We start from the raw sequence: 27,109 nt of genomic DNA, 5'->3' as shown, positions 1-27,109 counted from the left end.
GACTGATTGTGTCCTCCTGTATGACCAAAAGGAAAAATAAAATACATTCAGATATTTCTGTGGACTGGTTAGTAGTTCTCCGAACTTTGATTATTTATTTATTTCTGCTGTTACAGTTGGAAAAATATATTTATCATAATCACTACAATCAAGATTAACATCTGCAGGGTGGTGAAAGTTTAAAGTAGAGAGCATCTGCATCTGTAACAGGATTATAAATGTAAGTAGTTGTCTATAAAACTTAAAAGGAAAGTTAGTTTATGTATTTACAATGACATATTAAACCTTGATGGAGAAGTCAATATACATGTCTTTAGTTTATATAGATTACTTGTAACTTAAATAATTTGTGATAAAAACAGTGAAGGTATCTCTGTAGATTTATCATCACATTAATCTACATTTGGCCGTCCTATGTTTTAATTAGCTTATTTTGTCACATATTTGGGAGGAACCAAAGGAGTGGTGGTGTGAAGTTGATGAAAGTGTGGAGAAAACTAAACTTAAAGCTTCTGAAAAGATGTCAGCACTTCAGCACCAAGGACAGAGACATTAGCCCAAACAGTCAAATAGTAAACTGCCTCCTTAGAAACAGAGGAAAAGGCTATGACACTGAAAGATCACTTTCAACAAATATACTACAACAAACACTGCAGCTCTACAAATAGTATAGTGATTTGAGGTGATTGCAGTACCAAACAACATCACATTCAGTTAAAGATAGATTGAACAAGCCTTTGCTTTCTTCTGAAATGATGAAAATAACAAATAAAACCCCTACCTCATGCCTTCACAGAGTATGTGATACAGTTTGTCAATGAAAATACTACAGGAGATGGATTAGACTGAACACATACTATGTAAATAAACTGCAACTACCAGACCTGGCAACATAGACTATCCACAAATAGTTAAGGCCAGTCACTTTAAACTCATTCAACAGAAATAATCAGGCAGAGCAGTTGATAACAAAATCACTCTCATTTAGAAATACATATATTTAGTTTACCAGGGAGAGAAAGTCCCTCATTCTGTCAGCATGACCTGTCAAGATTACCCGTATGACAAGCAGCCTATTTTAATGAACAAGGTGACTGTTATTCTGTCAAGTCATAACGTGAAAAAGTATTATAAGTCAAAAACACAAAAGCTTGAAGCAATCATTCCAGACATGCATGTGACACATAAAACACAAAAAAATGGCAAAATGCCATTCAAATGAAAAACATATATATTTTCCCTATTATCACCTTGTCTGTATTTCATAATCACTGTGGTTAGACCAAAGAGCAGTCAACCATCACATCACTCAAACAACAAGAAGCACAAACAACCGTAACTGTTTAAAAAAACACGATGGACTGAAGTCAAAATCTATATACTACAGTGATACCATCCACAAGAAAACCAGCATTAAACAACAATAGCATAATATTGGAGGTTTCCAGCCATTAAACTTCAGGGGATATAAAGCAGCCCACAAAATATTATTACAACATGTCTTCTCTGGAGGAAAGCGTAAAAAGCAATGTGTATGCTAACATTTGTTCATGTTATTAATTTACTTCTGCCCAAAGCAACATGCAAATAAGGTACAACTGAGCATCAATGAGAAGCCATCAAGAAAAAGTTTCACAAAGTTGAGTTTGAAATTCCTTCTCAGACACATGGCACTAAATTGCAGGTGTATGCAGAAAATAAATGCAAAAAGTATGACGTTTTTTGTTTGATTACGTCTGTTTTTCTTTTAGGCACAGACACTAGTTTTGCCAGAAACTTTTAGCAAATAAGTCATATACTTAAGATGACAAAAAAGCATATCTGGCCACTGACAGAATTACCTCAGCAACTATTAGTATCTGATTGTGTGGAAGATATGAAAAAGCTTTGTGAAAAGTCTATGGAAATGTAATTGGCACATACAGAATCTGCCAAGGGTCATATGTAAAACTCACATTTCAAACTTCATGCTAAAAAGTTTGATCAAGATGATCCCTAGTTATGTGTCAGTAATAATTCAATTCAAGCACTGAATAAATGCACTTATATTTGTTTAAAAACAAACTATTGGTGAAAAAGTTAAGATGAAGGTTTTAATCAAAGAACAAGATTATCTAAAAATGGATGTCACAACTTCATATGACCTATAAACTTACTCTATGCTGACAACAACACTGACAACAACACATCTAAATGAATACTTGGTCAGGGCAAAGTGGCAGAATGACATAACAGCAGATTTAGATTTTTCGTTAAGAAAAACATTCTGCAGCCTTCGACAGCACAACAAACTGTGTGAGACTAATTCACTGGCTAATACACTGTGTCAAGTGTCAAGAAAGCATCCATGTGTTAAAAAAAAAAAAGATTGAAAGCAACAAGCCAGAGTAGCATAAACAATACATGGTTGAATATGAATTGATCTTGACAACTGCAAAACAACTTTAAGTAATATGATTGAAACCCATTTACAGCCTTTTGCATCGACTGGTTTAGAAGACAGGCTGAAATTGAGGGAGAGACAAAAAGACAAAAAGGGACATTTACACACCACAATCCATTATTACCACAACGCAAGAAAAAAAAATAGGCCTACTTTAAATTTGGGGAAAGGCTGTCTGTTAGATATGCAATTAATTAAGAAATTAAATGTTTGCAAAGAACATTTAAAATTGCTTGTTTTAATATATTTTGGACACACTCATACTATGTGTTTTCATACCTCTACACACTCCTCCAATTCTCCAAATGCATCAGCAAAGTCAGAAGGACTTTTCCTCAGAGTCTGGTCAGCAGGCAGTGTGTTGTCATTGTATGATGTCACGAACTTAAAGTCACTGGTTCTTGAACCTGTTGTCAGGTACGCGTCATAATTGTAAGTGCTGCGTAAAGTTCCTGTGCCGTCAACATCTGCGTAGTTAGGAGGGAGATAAGCGCTGGGGATGGCTACTGCTCCATCAAACAACAGTCTGGGCTTTCTCCTGCGACAGAACCTCACACCCAGGATGATGATGATGAAGGTCAGGAAGAAGGTGGACACAGACACCAGCGCGATGATCAGATAAGAGGTCAGTTTGGAATTCTTCTCATCATAAGAAATGTCCTTCAGTTCTGGCACCTCAGCCAAGTTATCAGAAATCAGTAAATACATGGAACAGGTGGCAGAGAGAGAGGGCTGTCCGTTATCTTTCACTGACACAATCAGGTTCTGTTTCATGCTGTCAGACTCAGAAATGTCCCGCTGGGTCCTGATCTCTCCGCTGTGGAGACCAATAGTGAAAAGTCCCGGATCAGTGGACTTCACTATATGATAGGACAGCCAGGCGTTCTGTCCGGAGTCCGCGTCCACCGCGATCACTTTGGACACCAGAGAGCCTCCGTGTGCAGCTTTGGGGACCAGCTCGGTCATGAAGGAGTTACCCTCCGGGGCGGGGTACAGTATCTGAGGAGAGTTGTCATTCACATCTGATATGAACACACTGACGCTCACGTTGCTGCTGAGCGGAGGAGAACCGTTGTCTCTGGCCATCACCTGGACTTTAAAACTCCTCAACTGTTCATAATCAAACGACCTCACAGCGTGGATCACCCCCGTGTCTCCGTTAACAGACAGATAGGAGGACACCGGGGCACCGTTCACCTCACCGGGTAACAGAGAATAAATCACTGTACCGTTTTGTCTCCAGTCGGGGTCTCGAGCACTAACGGAACATAAAGTGGAGCCAGGTTTGTTATTTTCACTCACATATGCGCTGTAGGACTGTTCCTCAAACACAGGTGGGTTGTCGTTGATGTCTGCTACAGATAACTGAACAGTTTTAGAGGAGGACAGAGGTGGAGAGCCCTCGTCAGTGGCAGTGATTGTAATGTTGTAATCAGACACTAGTTCACGGTCCAGTTGTCCTGTGGTCACCAGAGAATAATAGTTTTTAATAGAAGGAACCAACTTAAAAGGGACACCTTGCTGAATGGAGCAGCGGACCTGTCCGTTAGTCTCAGAGTCTCTGTCCTGCACGTTAATGATGCCCACCTCTGTACCAGGTGACACGTTCTCAGGTATGGGAGTAGACAGTGATTTCAAACTGACTACAGGAGCGTTGTCATTCACATCTGTGATAGAAATTATTGCTTTAGCATAAGACGAAAGCCCTAAACCATCCTTTGCTTTAACGCGTATTTCAAATAAGGACGTTGTTTCATAATCTACAGTACCAATTACTCTTATCTCACCGACTTTACGGTCAATATTAAATATCTTTTTCACGTCATCAGTGACATGTCCAAAGTCATAAGTCACATCTCCATTGACTCCCTCGTCTGCATCAGTAGCGCTCACTCTGACCACTACTGTATCTACAGGAGAGTTTTCAGGCAGACTGGCTTTATAAACGGCCTGGCTGAACACTGGGGCGTTATCATTAGCATCCAGCACAGTGACGTGTATGACTACAGTACCTGATCTCTGAGGAGAGCCTCCATCTAAAGCTGTGAGAATCAAATTGATCTCTTGTTGTTTTTCACGATCGAGCTCCTTTTCAAGAACAAGCTCTATTGTGTTTCCCTCAACGGCCAAAACGAAATGATCATTCTTTTTAAGGCTGTACTGCTGGACTGAGTTTTGTCCTACATCCGCATCGTGCGCCTCCTCTAACACAAAACGAGCTCCCCTGTCCGCCGACTCTCGAATTTCTAAATTTATCAGCTCTTCGTTAAATTGAGGAGAGTTATCATTAATATCTTGAATGTGAAGACTAATCCGATGGAGCTCGAGAGGATTCTCCAGCACCAGCTCTTGTTTCAGGATGCACGAAGCCTTTTCTCCACAAAGCCCCTCTCGGTCAATCCTGTCGGCGACAATCAGCTCTCCGTTATTCAGGTTAATGTCACAGTAACGTTTATCAGTCCCGTCGGTGTCAATACGGGCTCTTCTGTTAGAGAACGCGCCCGTCCCCAGCCCCAGATCCTTGGCCATATTTCCAATAACTGATCCTCGTTTCATCTCCTCTGGAAAAGAATAGCTCATGTCTCCATACGCGGCATTCACAAAAAGGAGGAAATAGAAGCAGGAGGCGATCATTTTCAAACCCATCGTCAAGGATGAGTTCCTTAGTCGTGAAAGACTCAAAGCAACCAACGCAGTTGCTCCTAATAACACGAATAGCAGCAGCAATTCAACGTGGTTGTGCCTGTAGTATCTAGACTACGCAGTGGGCGAACAAGAAGCCCGTCCACAAAGGATAGAGGAACTAAACCATTTTAAGGCTGGTGTATAGCGACACCGTGAGTTAATTTCCAAAATAACACTGTTTAAAAAAAGATGTTTGTAACCTAAGTTACTTTGTCCATTAGTCCTCTCAATAAAAATAAAGGTAATTTTACCTCATTATTTACAATTGTAACCACAGAGACCAGTTGCAAGACCACTATTGTGCAATTAATCGAATTCATAAAACACAGACTGGCCTGAAGACAACATCTACTTTTTCAAGCCACTTTATCCAAAACAGGTCTAGAAAATAAGTTAAGACAGCGTTTAAATTGTTAGAATCAGCACACTTAGATTAAATACATTTTAATGAAATATTATGGTGCTGAATGGCTATTAGTATGGAAAATAATTTTGGTTAGGGAAAGTAATTGTCATCATTTGTAACTGCATCCCAGCCATGATTATATAGTTATCATCCGTTCTCCAAGGAGTGGACCATGGTCCATCTTCACTGTATGCGGCCTGGTTAAATATATAAAACTAACATCTGTCACCATGACCTGATGTGTGGATCAGATGTGGAATTCTTGACTTTCAGAGGATTGTATTTTCTTAAAAGCCAGCCATACAATCTAAATGTACTGCAGCATGAGCATGACTACAAAGAGCTACTATTGCTTAATGATCAGAGTTGCAATTGAAAAAAACACACCACATCTCAATCAACTGTGTCATCATATCACAGAGTTTTACAATTGGCTATACTGAAAACTATTGTCTGCAGTGGCATGAAGATAGTATCTCTCTATATGCTCAGCCTATATTCCACCACATTTTTTTTTTTCGTTCTTTAATAATTTTTATTGGCTTTCCCCTCAGGTGACCATTGAAGGCTTATTGATTACCTGACAACAGGTGACTATATAACTATTATGACTGCATCATATTATGTGAACTAAATCCATGTTGACATCACCAAGTTCATAACAGGCTAATAAAGCAGGTCTGCCTTTGACCCCACTTGGCCTGACAGCTGACAATCAGCTTCAACTTGTGTCGACAAAAGTTCAATATTTTATGTTCCAGAAAAGGGAGACATGCATTACATTTATAAACAGAAACTTTGCTTAAATTTTGACTAAGATAGAAATTCTATCGTGACTCAATCATAGGAAAAAGTATTGATAACAATAAAAAGGGAGTCTCAATGCAAAAGTCAATAAGTCAGAAAACTTAGCTGTGGGAATGCATTTATCTGAACACATCTCTACAGACACTATACCATTATAAAGTTATATAACACTGCCAATCTACAAAGATATGATGGTGGTATATAGTTGTTACAGGTAATTGATTTTAATTCCCCACATAAGGTGAAGAGAAAAAAGCGTCCAGCCTACACGTTGCAGCAATTAAAAAAAAAATCATCATTCAAAGGCACAGAATGAGATCAATGATGCAGCCTGATAGTCAGTATCTTCTCAAGAACACAACTAACAGTAATAATTTAGTAAAGGACAACGTCAGCACAAGCACTGAAGACATCTCTATCAGACAGCCACTTCTATTGAAATTGACAAAATACATTTATAACACAACACTCATTCATTTGTTTCTAGATTTACTTCATTCATAAGCTGTGGTAAAATCAGAAATAAATCAAACACAACAAAGCTCAAACACAGTGGGTCAATTTAACATGTTTTTTCAGAAGAGGAGTGGTGCTTTAAATGTAGAGACCTACATAATGCAAGCAGTGTCCAATTGTGGTGTATGTGTTACTATTACACAAATAATGGCTGGTATGAATAGGTTTTAAGTTAGATGACTTAAAACCTATTCATACCGGCCATTACTTGTGTAATAGTAACACATACACATTTGTTTAGTTGCCACAGAATGTGATGTTAATGGTGGTGCAATAAAAATAAGTGCTACAAACTAACAACGAAGAAAGAGGACTTCAAAAATAAGTGTAGCCATGTCATCTTTGAAGAAGGGCCGAACAACATCATCATCAACAACAGTGAATGATTAGCCCCGACAAAATATTTGGCTCACATAGAAGCTTTGAAAATGTTTAATCTAAAGAGTAAAGAATCTATTAAGAATACAACTCAAAGAAAAACCCTGTGAGTTAATCACATTCCTCTTCATCAATGATCATCACTAAACTGAGGTAAACAAGCATCACATCCAGCACTCCCTGACCTACTTACAAAACTTAAACACCAGAAATATACTAACATGCCTCGACTTATTCCAGCACCAGGGAGCAACCAGTAACTTCTTGAGAGTATGCAGAGAACAAGACAGTTATTGACATGTGTAAGCCATTCAGTAAGTTTGTCAATGACAATGACATTATGATAAGACACTGCAGTTTGAAGATGAAAACATGAATTTCAAATATGAACTATTCTCAAAAAATATGCAAACATAGAAAAAGTATAAATGAACATCAATTAAAATGAAACATTTGAACTAGCAGTTTAAGAAATTAAAAGAAACACCTGCTCTGAGAGATGAAAAAAAAAGAATCTTCAAAAAGCTCATTCAAACAGAAAGGCCACATGACAATATTTACACGCAAGATGATGGACAAAAAAAAAACTAATTTCAAGAAAAGCTGATAGATAACATATTTATAAAACGAAGACGAAACCGTTTAAGAGGAATGTATGTTTCATAAAAGCTATTTGTATGAATGAAAGTGGATGCGAGGGAGGCAACTCATACCTCTAAGGACTCCTCCAATTCTCCAAAAACTTCGGCAAAGTCAGAAGGACTTTTCCTCAGAGTCTGGTCAGCAGGCAGCGTGTTGTCATTGTATGATGTCACGAACTTAAAGTCACTGGTTCTTGAACCTGTTGTCAGGTACGCGTCATAATTGTAAGTGCTGCGTAAAGTTCCTGTGCCGTCAACATCTGCGTAGTTAGGAGGGAGATAAGCGCTGGGGATGGCTACTGCTCCATCAAACAACAGTCTGGGCTTTCTCCTGCGACAGAACCTCACACCCAGGATGATGATGATGAAGGTCAGGAAGAAGGTGGACACAGACACCAGAGCGATGATCAGATAAGAGGTCAGTTTGGAATTCTTCTCATCATAAGAAATGTCCTTCAGTTCTGGCACCTCAGCCAAGTTATCAGAAATCAGTAAATACATGGAACAGGTGGCAGAGAGAGAGGGCTGTCCGTTATCTTTCACTGACACAATCAGGTTCTGTTTCATGCTGTCAGACTCAGAAATGTCCCGCTGGGTCCTGATCTCTCCGCTGTGGAGACCAATAGTGAAAAGTCCCGGATCAGTGGACTTCACTATATGATAGGACAGCCAGGCGTTCTGCCCGGAGTCCGCGTCCACCGCGATCACTTTGGACACCAGAGAGCCTTCGTGTGCAGCTTTGGGGACCAGCTCGGTCATGAAGGAGTTGCCCTCCGGGGCGGGGTACAGTATCTGAGGAGAGTTGTCATTCACATCCGATATGAACACACTGACGCTCACGTTGCTGCTGAGCGGAGGAGAACCGTTGTCTCTGGCCATCACCTGGACTTTAAAACTCCTCAACTGTTCATAATCAAACGACCTCACAGCGTGGATCACCCCCGTGTCTCCGTTAACAGACAGATAGGAGGACACCGGGGCACCGTTCACCTCACCGGGTAACAGAGAATAAATCACTGTTCCGTTTTGTCTCCAGTCGGGGTCTCGAGCACTAACGGAACATAAAGTGGAGCCAGGTTTGTTATTTTCACTAACATATGCGCTGTAGGACTGTTCCTCAAACACAGGTGGGTTGTCGTTGATGTCTGCTACAGATAACTGAACAGTTTTAGAGGAGGACAGAGGTGGAGAGCCCTCGTCAGTGGCAGTGATTGTAATGTTGTAATCAGACACTACTTCACGGTCCAGTTGTCCTGTGGTCACCAGAGAATAATAGTTTTTAATAGAAGGAACCAACTTAAAAGGGACACCTTGCTGAATGAAGCAGCGGACCTGTCCGTTAGTCTCAGAGTCTCTGTCCTGCACGTTAATGATGCCCACCTCTGTACCAGGTGACACGTTCTCAGGTATGGGGTTAGTAATTGATTTCAAACTGACTACAGGTGCGTTGTCATTCACATCTTTGATAGAAATTACTACCTTAGCATAAGACGAAAGCCCTAAACCATCCTTTGCTTTAACGCGTATTTCAAATGAGGACGTTGTTTCATAATCTACAGTACCGATAACTCTAATCTCACCAATTTTACGGTCAATAATAAATATTTTTTTCACATCATCAGTAACATGTCCGAATTCATAAGTGACCTCTCCATTGACTCCCTCGTCTGCATCAGTAGCGCTCACTGTGACCACTACTGTATCTACAGGAGAGTTTTCAGGCAGACTGGCTTTATAAACGGCCTGGCTGAACACTGGGGCGTTATCATTAGCATCCAGCACAGTGACGTGTATGACTACAGTACCTGATCTCTGAGGAGAGCCTCCATCTAAAGCTGTAAGAATCAAATTAATCTCTTGTTGTTTTTCACGGTCGAGCTCCTTTTCAAGAACAAGCTCTATTGTGTTTTCATCAACGGCCAAATTGAAATGATCATTCTTTTTAAGGCTGTACTGCTGGACTGAGTTTTGTCCTACATCCGCATCGTGCGCCTCCTCTAACACAAAACGAGCTCCCCTTACTGCCAACTCGTGAATTTCTAAATTAATTAAGTCTTCTTTAAATTGAGGAGAGTTATCATTAATGTCTTGAATGTGAAGACTAATCCGATGGAGCTCGAGAGGATTCTCCAGCACCAGCTCTTGTTTCAGGATGCACGAAGCCTTTTCTCCACAAAGCCCCTCTCGGTCAATCCTGTCGGCGACAATCAGCTCTCCGTTATTCAGGTTAATGTCACAGTAACGTTTATCAGTCCCGTCGGTGTCAATACGGGCTCTTCTGTTAGAGAACGCGCCCGTCCCCAGCCCCAGATCCTTGGCCATATTTCCAATAACTGATCCTCGTTTCATCTCCTCTGGAAAAGAATAGCTCATGTCTCCATACGCGGCATTCACAAAAAGGAGGAAATAGAAGCAGGAGGCGATCATTTTCAAACCCATCGTCAAGGATGAGTTCCTTAGTCGTGAAAGACTCAAAGCAACCAACGCAGTTGCTCCAAATAACACGAATAGCAGCAGCAATTCAACGTGGTTGTGCCTGTAGTATCTAGACTACGCAATGGGCGAACAAGAAGCCCGTCCACAAAGGATAGAGGAACTAAACCATTTTAAGGCTGGTGTATAGCGACACCTTGAGTTAATTTCCAAAATAACACTGTTTAAAAAAAGATGTTTGTAACCTAAGTTACTTTGTCCTCTCAATAAAAATAAAGGTAATTTTACCTCATTATTTACAATTGTAACCACAGAGACCAGTTGCAAGAGCACTATTGTGCAATTAATTGATTCATAAAACACAGACTGGCCTGAAGACAACTTTTCAAGCCACACTTTAACTTTATCCAAAATAGGTCTACAAAATAAGTTCAGACAGCGTTTAAATTGTTAGAATCAGCACAATTAGATGAGATACATTTTAATGAAATAATATGGTGCTGAATGGCTATTAGTATGGAAAATAATTTTGGTTAGGGAAAGTAATTGTCATCATTTGTAACTGCATCCCAGCCATGGTAATATAGTTATCATCTGTTAATCCTCAGATATGGGGCACTGAGTTGAATTTCTGCCATTTAATCAAAGGCATATTTCTCCAAGGAATGGACCATGGTCCATCTTCACTGTATGCGGCCTGGTTAAATATATAAAACTAACATCTGTCACCATGACCTGATGTGTGGATCAGATGTGGAATTCTTGACTTTCAGAGGGTTGTATTTTCTTAAAAGCCAGCCATACAATCTAAATGTACTAGCATGAATATGACTACAAAGAGCTACTATTGCTTAATGATCAGAGTTGCAATTGAAAAAAATACACCACATCTCAATCAACTGTGTCATCATATCACAGAGTTTTACAATTGGCTATACTGAAAACTATTGTCTGCAGTGGCACGAAGATAGTATCTCTCTATATGCTCAGCCTATATTCCACCACATTTTTTTTTCTGTTCTTTAATACATTTTATTGGCTTTCCCCTCAGGTGACCATTGAAGGCTTATTGATTACCTGACAACAGGTGACTATATAACTATTATGACTGCATCATATTATGTGAACTAAATCCATGCTGACATCACCAAGTTCATAACAGGCTAATCAAGCAGGTCTGCCTTTGACCCCACTTGGCCTGACATCTGACAATCAGCTTCAACTTGTGTAGACAAAAGTTCATTTTTTTATGTTCCAGAAAAAGGAGACATGCATTACATTTATAAACAGAAACTTTGTTTCACTTTTGACTAAGATAGAAATTATATCGCGACTCAATCATAGGAAAAAGTATTCCAATCAATGAAGAGGAGCCTCAGTGCAAAAGTCAATAAGTCAGAAAACTTAGCTGTGGGAATGCATTTATCTTAACACATCTCTACAGCCACAACACCATTATAAAGTTATATAACACTGCCAATCTACAAAGATATGATGGTGGTATGTAGTTGTTACAGGTAATTGATTTTAATTCCCCACATAAGGTGAAGAGAAAAAAGCATCCAGCCCACACCTTGCAGCAATTTAAAAAAAAAAAAACATCATTCAAAGGCACAGAATGGAGATAAATGATGCAGCCTGATAGTCAGTATCTTCTCAAGAACCCAACTAACAGTAATAATTTAGTAAAGGACAACGTCAGCACAAGCACTGAAGACATCTCTATCAGACAGCCACTTCTATTGAAATTGACAAACTACATTTATAACACAACACTCATTCATTTGTTTCTATATTTACTTCATTCATAAGCTGTGGTAAAATCAGAAATAAATCAAACACAACAAAGCTCAAACACAGTGGGTCAATTTAACATGATTTTTCAGAAGAGGAGTGGACTCGCTTCAAATGTAGAGATCTACATAATGCAAGCAGTGTCCAATTGTGGTGTATGTGTTACCATTACACAAATAATGGCCGGAATGAATAGGTTTTAAGTCAGATGACTTAAAACCTATTCATACCAGCCATTATTTGTGTAATGGTAACACATACACCACATATGTTAGATCCTAACCTATGAGAGACATATAGGAGTCTCCTGGATACTATAGTGACATAACCTTGAACTAGAAAGGTTTGTGACAGAGACAATATTTAGATAAGCCTTTATTGATCACCTATGGGGATATTTACTGACAAAAACAGCGCTTGTAAAAAATATGAGGTTGTAAATATGGCAAGAGACATCTTTCCCTCTTCCACAATGACCATAAATATATTGAAAAGGGTCACTAAAAAAAGGACCCAGCCTACATCCCGCAGCAAATAAAAAAAAATCATGATTCAAAGGCATAGAATGGAGATAAATGATGCAGCCTGATAGTCAGTATTTTCTCAAAAACACAACTAACACTTATAATATAATAAAGGTGAGCATCAACACAAGCACTGAAGATATATGATAGCCACTTCTATTGAAACTGACAAACTACATTTATAACACAACATTCACTCATTTTTCTGACAAAATAAGCACTTGTAAATGATATAAGGTTGCAAATATGGCCAGATACATCTTTCCCTTTTCCAAAATGACCATGACCATGCATATATTGAAAATGGTCCCCAAGACCCAGTTACACTGCATACTGTAAGTTGCTTTAAAGTTGATAAGTGATGTCGATATCACTTTTGTGTTTCTATTAAATCATTTGCTTAGTTGCCACGGAATGTGATATTAATGGTGATGTAATAAAAATAAGTGCTACACACTAACAACAAACGAAGAAAGAGGACTTCAAAAATAAGTGTAGCCATGTCATCTTTGAAGAAGGGCCGAACAACATAATCGACAACAGTGAATGATTTGCCCCGACAAAATATTTGGCTCACATGGAAGCTTTGAAAATGTTTCATCTAAAGAGTAAAGAATCTATTCAGAATACGACTCAAAGAACAATGCATAACAACCCCATGACTTAATCACATTTCACTTTATCAATGATCATCACTAAACTGAGGTAAACAAGCATCACATCCAGCACTCCCTGACTTACTTGAAAAACTTAAACACCAGAAATATACTAACATGCCTTGACTTATTCCAGCACCAGAGAGCAACCAGTAACTTCTTGAGAGTACACAGAGAACAAGACAGTGATTGACAAGTGAAAGCCATTCAGTAAGGTTGTCAATGACAATGACATTATGATGATAAGACACTGCAGTTTGAAGGTGAAACCATGAATTTCAAATATGAACTATTCTAAAAAAAATATGCAAACATAGAAAAATTAGAAATGAACATCAATTAAAATGAAACCTTTAAAAAAGCAGTTTAAGAAATTAAAAGAATCACCTGCTCTGAGAGACGATTAATTTTGTATCTAAAAAAGGGGAAAAAAGAAAAAGGGAATCCTCAAAAAGCTCATTCAAAAAGAAAGGCTACAAGAAACAATTACACGCAAGATGATGGGAAAAAGGACCTACTTTCAGGATAAGCTGGCAGATAACATATTTATGAAACGAAGACGGAACAGTTTTAGAGGAATGCATGTTTCATAAAAAAAGTATTTGTATGAATGAAAGTCAATGTGAGAGAGACAACTCATACTGAGGACCCCTCCAATTCTCCAAAAAACCTCAGCAACGTCAGACGGACTTTTCCTCACAGTCTGGTTGATAAACTGTTTCAAGTGTCAAGAATGCATCCATATGTAAAATAGACTGAAACCAAGAAGCCAGAGTAGGATAAACAATTAAAATTAACAAAAATGGAACTAATTAATCTAATGTTACATCTTCACAGTATGAAACGGATGTAAGCATGGAAACTCTAGGAAAACTTTAAGGAAGCCAGCTGAAATTCATCTACAGCCAATGACTAGTTTAAGCAGAAAGGCTGAACAAGAGGGACAGACGTTAAAGACAAAAAGGGACATTTACACAAAACAGTCCATTATTACCCACAAAGCAAGAAGAATACAATAGGCCTACTTTAAGTTTGGAAAAAGCTGTCTAGGAGATATGCAATTCAATAAAAAATAAAAAATGTTTGCGAGGAACATGTAAAATTGCTTGTTTTTTTTATTAAACTCTGGACAAACTCATACTATGTGTTTTCATACCTCTACACACTCCTCCAATTCTCCAAATGCATCAGCAAAGTCTGAAGGACTTTTCCTCAGAGTCTGGTCAGCAGGCAGTGTGTTGTCATTGTATGATGTCACGAACTTAAAGTCACTGGTTCTTGAACCTGTTGTCAGGTACGCGTCATAATTGTAAGTGCTGCGTAAAGTTCCTGTGCCGTCAACATCTGCGTAGTTAGGAGGGAGATAAGCGCTGGGGATGGCTACTGCTCCATCAAACAACAGTCTGGGCTTTCTCCTGCGACAGAACCTCACACCCAGGATGATGATGATGAAGGTCAGGAAAAAGGTGGACACAGACACCAGCGCGATGATCAGATAAGAGGTCAGTTTGGAATTCTTCTCATCATAAGAAATGTCCTTCAGTTCTGGCACCTCAGCCAAGTTATCAGAAATCAGTAAATACATGGAACAGGTGGCAGAGAGAGAGGGCTGTCCGTTATCTTTCACTGACACAATCAGGTTCTGTTTCATGCTGTCAGACTCAGAAATGTCCCGCTGGGTCCTGATCTCTCCGCTGTGGAGACCAATAGTGAAAAGTCCCGGATCAGTGGACTTCACTATATGATAGGACAGCCAGGCGTTCTGTCCGGAGTCCGCGTCCACCGCGATCACTTTGGACACCAGAGAGCCTCCGTGTGCAGCTTTGGGGACCAGCTCGGTCATGAAGGAGTTGCCCTCCGGGGCGGGGTACAGTATCTGAGGAGAGTTGTCATTCACATCCGATATGAACACACTGACGCTCACGTTGCTGCTGAGCGGAGGAGAACCGTTGTCTCTGGCCATCACCTGGACTTTAAAACTCCTCAACTGTTCATAATCAAACGACCTCACAGCGTGGATCACCCCCGTGTCTCCGTTAACAGACAGATAGGAGGACACCGGGGCACCGTTCACCTCACCGGGTAACAGAGAATAAATCACTGTACCGTTTTGTCTCCAGTCGGGGTCTCGAGCACTAACGGAACATAAAGTCGAGCCAGGTTTGTTATTTTCACTCACATATGCGCTGTACGACTGTTCCTCAAACACAGGTGGGTTGTCGTTGATGTCTGCTACAGATAACTGAACAGTTTTAGAGGAGGACAGAGGTGGAGAGCCCTCGTCAGTGGCAGTGATCGTAATGTTGTAATCAGACACTAGTTCACGGTCCAGTTGTCCTGTGGTCACCAGAGAATAATAGTTTTTGATAGAAGGAACCAACTTAAAAGGGACACCTTGCTGAATGGAGCAGCGGACCTGTCCGTTAGTCTCAGAGTCTCTGTCCTGCACGTTAATGATGCCCACCTCTGTACTAGGTGACACGTTCTCAGGTATGGGGTTAGTCATTGATTTCAAACTGACTACAGGAGCGTTGTCATTCACATCTGTGATAGAAATTACTACCTTAGCATAAGACGAAAGCCCTAAACCATCCTTTGCTTTAACGCGTATTTCAAATGAGGTCGTTGTTTCATAATCTACAGTACCAATTACTCTTATCTCACCGACTTTACGGTCAATACTAAATATTTTTTTCACATCATCAGTAACATGTCCAAATTCATAAGTGACCTCTCCATTGACTCCCTCGTCTGCATCAGTAGCGCTCACTGTGACCACTACTGTATCTACAGGAGAGTTTTCAGGCAGACTGGCTTTATAAACGGCCTGGCTGAACACTGGGGCGTTATCATTAGCATCCAGCACAGTGACGTGTATGACTACCGTACCTGATCTCTGAGGAGAGCCTCCATCTAAAGCTGTGAGAATCAAATTAAGCTCTTGTTGTTTTTCACGATCGAGCTCCTTTTCAAGAACAAGCTCTATTGTATTTTCATCAACGGCCAAAACGAAATGATCATTCTTTTTAAGGCTGTACTGCTGGACTGAGTTTTGTCCTACATCCGCATCGTGCGCCTCCTCTAACACAAAACGAGCTCCCCTCACTGCCGACTCTCGAATTTCTAAATTAATTAAGTCCTCTTTAAATTGAGGAGAGTTATCATTAATATCTTGAATGTGAAGACTAATCCGATGGAGCTCGAGAGGATTCTCCAGCACCAGCTCTTGTTTCAGGATGCACGAAGCCTTTTCTCCACAAAGCCCCTCTCGGTCAATCCTGTCGGCGACAATCAGCTCTCCGTTATTCAGGTTAATGTCACAGTAACGTTTATCAGTCCCGTCGGTGTCAACACGGGCTCTTCTGTTAGAGAACGCGCCCGTCCCCAGCCCCAGATCCTTGGCCATATTTCCAATAACTGATCCTCGTTTCATCTCCTCTGGAAAAGAATAGCTCATGTCTCCATACGCGGCATTCACAAAAAGAAGGAAATAGAAGCAGGAGGCGATCATTTTCGAACCCATCGTCAAGGATGAGTTCCTTAGTCGTGAAAGACTCAAAGCAACCAACGCAGTTGCTCCAAATAACACGAATAGCAGCAGCAATTCAACGTGGTTGTGCCTGTAGTATCTAGACTACGCAATGGGCGAACAAGAAGCCCGTCCACAAAGGATAGAGGAACTAAACCATTTTAAGGCTGGTGTATAGCGACACCGTGAGTTAATTTCCAAAATAACACTGTTTAAAAAAAGATGTTTGTAACCTAAGTTACTTTGTCCATTAGTCCTCTCAATAAAAATAAAGGTAATTTTACCTCATTATTTACAAATGTAACCACAGAGACCAGTTGCAAGAGCACTATTGTGCAATTAATTGATTCATAAAACACAGACTGGCCTGAAGACAACTTTTCAAGCCACACTTTAACTTTATCCAAAATAGGTCTACAAAATAAGTTCAGACAGCGTTTAAATTGTTAGAATCAGCACACTTAGATGAAATACATTTTAATGAAATAATATGGTGCTGAATGGCTATTAGTATGGAAAATAATTTTGGTTAGGGAAAGTAATTGTCATCATTTGTAACTGCATCCCAGCCATGATTATATAGTTATCATCCATTCTTCAAGGAGTGGACCATGGTCCATCTTCACTGTATGCGGCCTGGTTAAATATATAAAACTAACATCTGTCACCATGACCTGATGTGTGGATCAGATGTGGAATTCTTGACTTTCAGAGGATTGTATTTTCTTAAAAGCCAGCCATACAATCTAAATGTACTGTAGTATGAATATGACTACAAAGAGCTACTATTGCTTAATGATCAGAGTTGCAATTGATAAAATTACACCACATCTCAATAAATCGTGTCATCATATCACAGGGTTTTACAAATCGGCTATACTGAAAACTATTGTCTTCACTGGCATGAAGATAGTATCTCTCTATATGCTCAGCCTATATTCCACCACATATTTATTTTTTTCGTTCTTTAATAATTTTTATTGGCTTTCCCCTCAGGTGACCATTAAAGGCTTATTGATTACCTGACAACAGGTGACTATATAACTATGATGACTGCATCATATTATGTGAACTAAATCCATGTCTGTAGGAAATGTTGACATCACCAAGTTCATAAAGGCTAATATAAAGCAGGTCTGCCTGACCCCACTTGGCCTGACATCTGACAATCAGCTTCAACTTGTGTAGACAAAAGTTCATTTTTTTATGTTCCAGAAAGAGGAGACATGCATTACATTTATAAACAGAAACTTTGTATAAATTTTGACTAAGATAGAAATTCTATCGCGACTCAATCATAGAAAAAAGTATTGCAAACAATGAAGAGGAGCCTCAGTGCAAAAGTCAATAAGTCGGCAAACTTAGCTGTGGGGATGCATTTATCTTAACACATCTCTACAGACACTATACCATTATAAAGTTATATAACACTGCCAATCTACAGATATATTATGATGGTTTATAGTTGTTACAGTTAATTCATTTTAAGTCCCCAAAAGGTGAAAAGGAAAAAAGGACCCAGCCTACATCCCGCAGCAAATAAAAAAAAATCATGATTCAAAGGCATAGAATGGAGATAAATGATGCAGCCTGATAGTCAGTATTTTCTCAAAAACACAACTAACACTTATAATATAATAAAGGTGAGCATCAACACAAGCACTGAAGATATATGATAGCCACTTCTATTGAAACTGACAAACTACATTTATAACACAACATTCACTCATTTTTCTGACAAAATAAGCACTTGTAAATGATATAAGGTTGCAAATATGGCCAGATACATCTTTCCCTTTTCCAAAATGACCATGACCATGCATATATTGAAAATGGTCCCCAAGACCCAGTTACACTGCATACTGTAAGTTGCTTTAAAGTTGATAAGTGATGTCGATATCACTTTTGTGTTTCTATTAAATCATTTGCTTAGTTGCCACGGAATGTGATATTAATGGTGATGTAATAAAAATAAGTGCTACACACTAACAACAAACGAAGAAAGAGGACTTCAAAAATAAGTGTAGCCATGTCATCTTTGAAGAAGGGCCGAACAACATAATCGACAACAGTGAATGATTAGCCCCGACAAAATATTTGGCTCACATGGAAGCTTTGAAAATGTTTCATCTAAAGAGTAAAGAATCTATTCAGAATACGACTCAAAGAACAATGCATAACAACCCCATGACTTAATCACTTTTCACTTCATCAATGATCATCACTAAACTGAGAGGTAAACAAGCATCACATCCAGCACTCCCTGACTTACTTGAAAAACTTAAACACCAGAAATATACAAACATGCCTTGACTTATTCCAGCACCAGAGAGCAACCAGTAACTTCTTGAGAGTATGCAGAGAAAAAGACAGTTTTTGACATGTGTAAGCCATTCAGTAAGTTTGTCAATAACAATGACATTATGATGATAAGACACTGCAGTTTGAAGATGAAACCATGAATGTAAAATATGAACTATTCTCAAAACACATGCAAACATAGAAAAGTATGAATGAACAGCAATCAAAATAAAATCTTTAAACTAGCAGTTAAAGAAATTAAAAGGATCACCTGCTCTGAGAGACGATTAATTTTGTATCTAAAAAAGGGGAAAAAAGAAAAAGGGAATCCTAAAAGAGCTCATTCAAACAGAAAGGCTACAAGAAACAATTACACACAAGATGATGGAAAAAAATACCTACTTTCAAGATAAGCTGGCAGATAACATATTTATGAAATGAAGACGGAACAGTTTTAGAGGAATGCATGTTTCATAAAAAATATTTGTATGGATGAAAGTCAATGTGAGAGAGGCAACCTCGGAGGACTCCTCCAATTCTCCAAAAACCTCGACAAAGTCAGAAGGACTTTTCCTCAGAGTCTAGTTGATGTCAAATCAAGAAGCCAGAGTAGGATATACAAGTAAAAATAACAAAAATGGAACTAATAAATCTAATGTTACATCTTCACAGTATGAAACGGATGTAAGCATGGAAACGCTAGGAAAACTTTAAGGAAGCCAGCTGAAACTCATCTATAGCCAATGACTAGTTTAGACAGACAGGCTGAAAAAGAGGGACAGACGTTAAAGACAAAAGGGGACATTTACACAAAATAATCCATTGTTACCCACAAAGCAAGAAGAATACAATAGGCCTACTTTGAGTTTGGAAAAAGCTGTCTATTTTGTATTCAATTCAATAGAAAATAAATGTTTGCGAGGAACATGTAAAATTGCTTGCTTTTCTTATTAAACTCTGGACAAACTCATACTATGTGTTTTCATACCTCTACACACTCCTCCAATTCTCCAAACGCATCAGCAAAGTCAGAAGGACTTTTCCTCAGAGTCTGGTCAGCAGGCAGTGTGTTGTCATTGTATGATGTCACGAACTTAAAGTCACTGGTTCTTGAACCTGTTGTCAGGTACGCGTCATAATTGTAAGTGCTGCGTAAAGTTCCTGTGCCGTCAACATCTGCGTAGTTAGGAGGGAGATAAGCGCTGGGGATGGCTACTGCTCCATCAAACAACAGTCTGGGCTTTCTCCTGCGACAGAACCTCACACCCAGGATGATGATGATGAAGGTTAGGAAAAAGGTGGACACAGACACCAGCGCGATGATCAGATAAGAGGTCAGTTTGGAATTCTTCTCATCATAAGAAATGTCCTTCAGTTCTGGCACCTCAGCCAAGTTATCAGAAATCAGTAAATACATGGAACAGGTGGCAGAGAGAGAGGGCTGTCCGTTATCTTTCACTGACACAATCAGGTTCTGTTTCATGCTGTCAGACTCAGAAATGTCCCGCTGGGTCCTGATCTCTCCGCTGTGGAGACCAATAGTAAAAAGTCCCGGATCAGTGGACTTCACTATATGATAGGACAGCCAGGCGTTCTGTCCGGAGTCCGCGTCCACCGCGATCACTTTGGACACCAGAGAGCCTCCGTGTGCAGCTTTGGGGACCAGCTCGGTCATGAAGGAGTTGCCCTCCGGGGCGGGGTACAGTATCTGAGGAGAGTTGTCATTCACATCCGATATGAACACACTGACGCTCACGTTGCTGCTGAGCGGAGGAGAACCGTTGTCTCTGGCCATTACCTGGACTTTAAAACTCCTCAACTGTTCATAATCAAACGACCTCACAGCGTGGATCACCCCCGTGTCTCCGTTAACAGACAGATAGGAGGACACCGGGGCACCGTTCACCTCACCGGGTAACAGAGAATAAATCACTGTACCGTTTTGTCTCCAGTCGGGGTCTCGAGCACTAACGGAACATAAAGTGGAGCCAGGTTTGTTATTTTCACTCACATATGCGCTGTAGGACTGTTCCTCAAACACAGGTGGGTTGTCGTTGATGTCTGCTACAGATAACTGAACAGTTTTAGAGGAGGACAGAGGTGGAGAGCCCTCGTCAGTGGCAGTGATTGTAATGTTGTAATCAGACACTAGTTCACGGTCCAGTTGTCCTGTGGTCACCAGAGAATAATAGTTTTTAATAGAAGGAACCAATTTAAAAGGGACACCTTGCTGAATGAAGCAGCGGACCATCTGATTATTATCGGAATCTGCATCCTGCACGTTAATGATGCCCACCTCTGTACCAGGTGACACGTTTTCAGGTACTGGATTTGCCACAGATTTCACAGAGATTACAGGTATGTTGTCGTTGACATCGGTGACATCAACTGTTACCTTTGTGTATGACGATAATCCTAATCCATCTTTTGCTTTAATGCGTAAATCATATGTTGGAACAGTCTCAAAGTCAATCGCTCCATTCACTTTTATTTTGCCATTTTTACGGTCAATACCAAAAACTCTCTTCACATCCTCTGAAACATGTCCAAAGTCATAAGTCACCTCTCCATTGACTCCTTCGTCTGCATCAGTAGCGCTCACTGTGACCACTACTGTATCTACAGGAGAGTTTTCAGGCAGACTGGCTTTATAAACGGCCTGGCTGAACACTGGGGCGTTATCATTAGCATCCAGCACAGTGACGTGTATGACTACAGTACCTGATCTCTGAGGAGAGCCTCCATCTAAAGCTGTGAGGAGCAAATTGATCTCTTGTTGTTTTTCACGATCAAGCTCCTTTTCAAGAACAAGCTCTATTGTTTCTTCATTATTAGCCAAGACGAAATGATCATTCTTTTTCAGGCTGTACTGCTGAACTGAGTTTTGTCCTACATCCGCATCGTGCGCCTCCTCTATCACAAACCGAGCTCCCCTGACTGCCGACTCTTGAATTTCTAAATGAATAGATTCATCATTAAATTGTGGCGAGTTATCGTTAATATCTTGAATATGTAGACTGAACGGATGCGATTCCAGGGGGTTTTCCAGTACAAGATCGCGTTTTATAACACACGACAGCTTTTCTCCACAAAGCTCCTCCCGGTCAATCCTGTCGGCAACAGTCAGCTCTCCAGTGCTGAGACTGATGTCACAATAGCGTTTGCGATTCCCTGCGGCATCAACACGGGCATTTCTAGCAGACAGTTTACTTAGATCCAGGTTTAAATCCTTCGCTATATTCCCAATAATGGATCCGCGCTTCATTTCCTCTTGGAAAGAATAGCTCGCGTCTCCATTCACGGCTTGCCACATTAGAAAAAAAACAAAGCAGCTCAGTTTGAGCCCCATCATGGCAATGCGTTTGTTGTATGAAACAGTCCTCGTTTAGACCACAGATTTCATTAAGATCATCCAGTTCAGTAAAAAAGAAAATGGAGAGCACTTCACGATTACTCTGGCCGCATCCGAGGACCATCAGCAACTGAAAAGTACGCTTTTATTGGTCTATACACAAAGAGGGTGGAGTGGAAATGTTGCACGTAGACTGGCCAATAGCGACACCCTGAGTGGAATTAAGAAATGACAAACTAATATACAAGTATTACCAAAGTAGAAGAAACTGTGTTATAAATATTATAATTGTACAAGTGGGATCTCAAAATGATAGAGAAATTAATCCGATTGCTTTACCGTTTAATGCATCCCCATAAGACACTACAGGCTATGGTACAAGTCATAATTAAGTATTATTTATTATTATAGGAGGTAGACTCAATGATTTGAACGAACAATTACTGTTTCCAACAGAATGGCATTTCTAAATATTTTTGACTGAAATTAAAAGCCAAGTCTGACAATATCATAGCTATTATCAGGCAGCGTGTGTAAAGCATGTCCCCGGCAGATCAATATTCTGACAGACTTACACGTTCATAAACCTTGTAAATTAAATATTGATCAATATGCAAAGACAGAGACTGACCAAGCCAAAAAACTTGTATCTACTAAAAAGCGTAAAAAACACTACTAAACCATGACGAAGTCGACTGCAAAGGAATGCTCAAAAAAATAACAACTGGCTGAAACATTATTATATCATAGGAGGATAGGTGTATAAATAGCTGTATTAAAACATACGGTATCGTCATAATAGTGACATGATACTGTCATAACTGTGACATGACACAGTCATAAACGTGTCATAAACATTATGTCAATGTCATAAACGTTTATGACTGCTGTCATTAAGTGTCATTCGGTTTTTGTCATGACAAGTTGACATTCCTTGGGTTGTCTTGATTATGACAACTTGTGTACTGGATTGCTACTCCTGAACCCTTCCTCCAATTTAGTGTACTGTAAATAGTAGTGAAAACAAAAAAAATATTGTCATATGTAATTGTATCTGTCAGTTTGTACTTCGTGATATGTTAATGACAAATCAAAATGCTAACACTTTACTTGAGGTCAAAGAATATCTTCATTACAGCGTCATAATGGTGTCATGACAGTCAGTTTTGGGTATCTTGTTGGTATTCTGTCAAACATCTATAACCAAGTGCTAGAATTGGTCTGTAACCTTGCACATCTAATTATAATAATCATTATGCCAACTTGCCATAAACACAAATATAGAAACATATTTTGTTTATGTCAAGTTGCCATGACAAAGACATTTTGTGGTAATGTCACTTTGATTAAAGTCAAGTTGTCATAATCAAGACAACCCAAGGAATGTCAACTTGTCATGACAAAAACCGAATGACACTTAATGACAGCAGTCATAAACGTTTATGACATTGACATAATGTTTATGACACGTTTATGACTGTGTCATGTCACAGTTATGACAGTATCATGTCACTATTATGACGATACCTTCAAGTAAAGTGTTACCAAACATACTACTGTCCTTCAATGAGCCTGCTACAATATCTCTGAATGTTAAAAGCGACAGAAACCACAAATGAAGCAAGTCAAAACTACAAAAAAGCATTTCCAACTTACAAACGCCACTGCCACTCATACATATTTTACGTGTGTGTGTGTGTGTGTGTGTGTGTGTGTGTGTGTGTCAATGTGGGTCAATTTCTATTCAGAATACGGATAAAATAGTATACAAATATGATGTTTAGAAATATAGAAACTTAAGACAAAGATTGACTAAGTATATCTTGTTGAAAAGAAGGCAAAAGGAATGGACACATTTAGATCTTTAACAGACAAATTGGTCAGGAGACCACAGTGATAACACTAAAGTGTATTTCACAAGGTCATGAAAAACCAAGTTACACCATGAATGTTGTCAGACAATTATCCTCCTTAACATTTGTGAAAGTAAAATATATATGATTGATACGCCGTCTGTATCGTACAAACACACGTTCAGAAACCATGAAGAAATCGTGGATTTTCGTTTTTTTCATACCTCAGGAGAACCATCGCTGTCACCAAACGCATCAGCGAAGTCAGAAGGACTTTTCCTCAGAGTCTGGTCAGCAGGCAGTGTGTTGTCATTGTATGATGTCACGAACTTAAAGTCACTGGTTCTTGAACCTGTTGTCAGGTACGCGTCATAATTGTAAGTGCTGCGTAAAGTTCCTGTGCCGTCAACATCTGCGTAGTTAGGAGGGAGATAAGCGCTGGGGATGGCTACTGCTCCATCAAACAACAGTCTGGGCTTTCTCCTGCGACAGAACCTCACACCCAGGATGATGATGATGAAGGTCAGGAAGAAGGTGGACACAGACACCAGCGCGATGATCAGATAAGAGGTCAGTTTGGAATTCTTCTCATCATAAGAAATGTCCTTCAGTTCTGGCACCTCAGCCAAGTTATCAGAAATCAGTAAATACATGGAACAGGTGGCAGAGAGAGAGGGCTGTCCGTTATCTTTCACTGACACAATCAGGTTCTGTTTCATGCTGTCAGACTCAGAAATGTCCCGCTGGGTCCTGATCTCTCCGCTGTGGAGACCAATAGTGAAAAGTCCCGGATCAGTGGACTTCACTATATGATAGGACAGCCAGGCGTTCTGTCCGGAGTCCGCGTCCACCGCGATCACTTTGGACACCAGAGAGCCTCCGTGGGCAGCTTTGGGGACCAGCTCGGTCATGAAGGAGTTGCCCTCCGGGGCGGGGTACAGTATCTGAGGAGAGTTATCATTCACATCCGATATGAACACACTGACGCTCACGTTGCTGCTGAGCGGAGGAGAACCGTTGTCTCTGGCCATCACCTGGACTTTAAAACTCCTCAACTGTTCATAATCAAACGACCTCACAGCGTGGATCACCCCCGTGTCTCCGTTAACAGACAGATAGGAGGACACCGGGGCACCGTTCACCTCACCGGGTAACAGAGAATAAATCACTGTACCGTTTTGTCTCCAGTCGGGGTCTCGAGCACTAACGGAACATAAAGTGGAGCCAGGTTTGTTATTTTCACTCACATATGCGCTGTACGACTGTTCCTCAAACACAGGTGGGTTGTCGTTGATGTCTGCTACAGATAACTGAACAGTTTTAGAGGAGGACAGAGGTGGAGAGCCCTCGTCAGTGGCAGTGATTGTAATGTTGTAATCAGACACTACTTCACGGTCCAGTTGTCCTGTGGTCACCAGAGAATAATAGTTTTTAATAGAAGGAACCAACTTAAAAGGGACACCTTGCTGAATGGAGCAGCGGACCTGTTTGTTAGTCTCAGAGTCTCTGTCCTGCACGTTAATGATGCCCACCTCTGTACCAGGTGACACGTTCTCAGGTATGATGTTAGTCCGCGATTTCAGGTATATTACTGGGATGTTGTCATTTATATCTGTAATTTCAATTATCACCGTTGCATATGACGCCAATCCCAGTCCATCTTTGGCGCTGATCTGCATTTCATATGACGATTCTTTTTCATAATCAATAGATCCAGCCACCTTAACTTCTCCAGTTTTAGGGTTCAGAGAGAAAACCTGGTTTTCATCTGAAACATGATCAAATCCATAAGTTACTTCACCATTGACTCCCTCATCTGCATCAGTAGCACTCACTACCAGTACAACAGTATCCAGAGGAGAGTTTTCAGGCAGACTGGCTTTATAGACGGTCTGGCTAAACACTGGAACATTATCATTAGCATCCAGCACAGTGACGTGTATGACTACAGTACCTGATCTCTGAGGAGAGCCTCCATCGAATGCGGTAAGCAACAACATTATCTCTTTTTTGTCCTCTCTGTCTAATTCTTTGTCTAAGACTAATTCACCATATTTTCGTCCACCGCCCTTTGTCTTCACATTTAATTTGAAATGATCATTCTGCTGAAGTGAGTAGCCCTGAACAGCATTTTCTCCGATGTCTCCATCATGTGCCTCATCCAAGAGAAAAGCTGCACCCTTCGCTGCCGATTCACGAATTTCAAATTTCAGTGACTCCTCTTTAAATTGAGGTGAATTATCATTTATATCTTGAACGCGGATACTAATGCGGTGCAGTTCTAATGGATTTTCTAGTACGAGTTCCTGTTTCAGGACACACGATGCTTTTTTCGCACAAAGCCCCTCTCTGTCAATCCTTTCCTGTACGATCAAGTCTCCGGTGTTGAGGTTTACACCGCAGTATTTAACACTGTTATCTTCAGTATCAATACGGGCATTGCGAGCAGAAAGTCTTTCCAAATCCAGTCCCAGATCCTTAGCGATATTTCCAATTACAGATCCACGTTTCACCTCCTCCGGGATAGAGTAGCTCATGTCTCCATAAACGGGGTGGAGGACAATAAAAACAAAAGCAAGGCCGAGCAGCGCAAACCTGCTGGGACACATTGTTTCTGCCAGAAAGGCCTCGTTCACAGTAAAAACTATTGCTATATAGATCAGTATATATCGGCGATGCAATCGTTATTTCTTCCAACATACAAAAACTGTCACACTGCAGTCCTACACGACGCGCTTTTTCCAACTACGGTACAACAGCAGAGTCAGGCTTTAAATTCAGTGAGACAGAA

The 27,109-nt window shown here is 40.1% G+C and overlaps 6 protein-coding genes across 12 annotated transcripts in view; all 6 read right to left on the bottom strand.

The window, feature by feature from the left end:
* Positions 1 to 27,109, bottom strand: part of LOC131981893 (protocadherin gamma-C5-like) — a 338,840-nt gene that overhangs the window by 204,573 nt on the left and 107,158 nt on the right. The window lies entirely within an intron of this gene.
* LOC131981929 (protocadherin gamma-A4-like) lies at positions 2,717 to 5,108 on the bottom strand. The gene has a single exon (XM_059346463.1). It carries the CDS (start codon positions 5,087 to 5,089, stop codon positions 2,717 to 2,719), a length of 2,373 nt encoding a protein of 790 aa, XP_059202446.1. The 5' UTR covers positions 5,090 to 5,108.
* Positions 7,943 to 10,517, bottom strand: LOC131981931 (protocadherin gamma-A11-like). Its single transcript, XM_059346465.1, has one exon. It carries the CDS (start codon positions 10,313 to 10,315, stop codon positions 7,943 to 7,945), a length of 2,373 nt encoding a protein of 790 aa, XP_059202448.1. The 5' UTR covers positions 10,316 to 10,517.
* On the bottom strand, positions 14,434 to 16,886 carry LOC131981930 (protocadherin beta-16-like). Its single transcript, XM_059346464.1, has one exon. It carries the CDS (start codon positions 16,804 to 16,806, stop codon positions 14,434 to 14,436), a length of 2,373 nt encoding a protein of 790 aa, XP_059202447.1. The 5' UTR covers positions 16,807 to 16,886.
* On the bottom strand, positions 20,096 to 22,593 carry LOC131981932 (protocadherin gamma-A11-like). The gene has a single exon (XM_059346466.1). The coding sequence runs from the start codon at positions 22,463 to 22,465 to the stop codon at positions 20,096 to 20,098; it is 2,370 nt and encodes a 789-aa protein (XP_059202449.1). The 5' UTR covers positions 22,466 to 22,593.
* On the bottom strand, positions 24,537 to 27,103 carry LOC131981927 (protocadherin gamma-A11-like). Its single transcript, XM_059346461.1, has one exon. It carries the CDS (start codon positions 26,925 to 26,927, stop codon positions 24,537 to 24,539), a length of 2,391 nt encoding a protein of 796 aa, XP_059202444.1. The 5' UTR covers positions 26,928 to 27,103.

The sequence above is a fragment of the Centropristis striata genome, chromosome 12 (assembly GCF_030273125.1).
Source record: "Centropristis striata isolate RG_2023a ecotype Rhode Island chromosome 12, C.striata_1.0, whole genome shotgun sequence".
Lineage (NCBI taxonomy): Eukaryota > Metazoa > Chordata > Actinopteri > Perciformes > Serranidae > Centropristis > Centropristis striata.
Note: the sequence above shows the minus strand (reverse complement) of the source record. Positions and strands in the feature narration are given on the sequence as shown.

Bases quoted from the DNA above. Each gene is read 5' to 3' on its own strand.
- LOC131981931 (XM_059346465.1), bottom strand. From the start codon at position 10,315: ATGGGTTTGAAAATGATCGCCTCCTGCTTCTATTTCCTCCTTTTTGTG.
- LOC131981930 (XM_059346464.1), bottom strand. From the start codon at position 16,806: ATGGGTTCGAAAATGATCGCCTCCTGCTTCTATTTCCTTCTTTTTGTG.
- LOC131981932 (XM_059346466.1), bottom strand. From the start codon at position 22,465: ATGATGGGGCTCAAACTGAGCTGCTTTGTTTTTTTTCTAATGTGGCAA.
- LOC131981927 (XM_059346461.1), bottom strand. From the start codon at position 26,927: ATGTGTCCCAGCAGGTTTGCGCTGCTCGGCCTTGCTTTTGTTTTTATT.
- LOC131981929 (XM_059346463.1), bottom strand. From the start codon at position 5,089: ATGGGTTTGAAAATGATCGCCTCCTGCTTCTATTTCCTCCTTTTTGTG.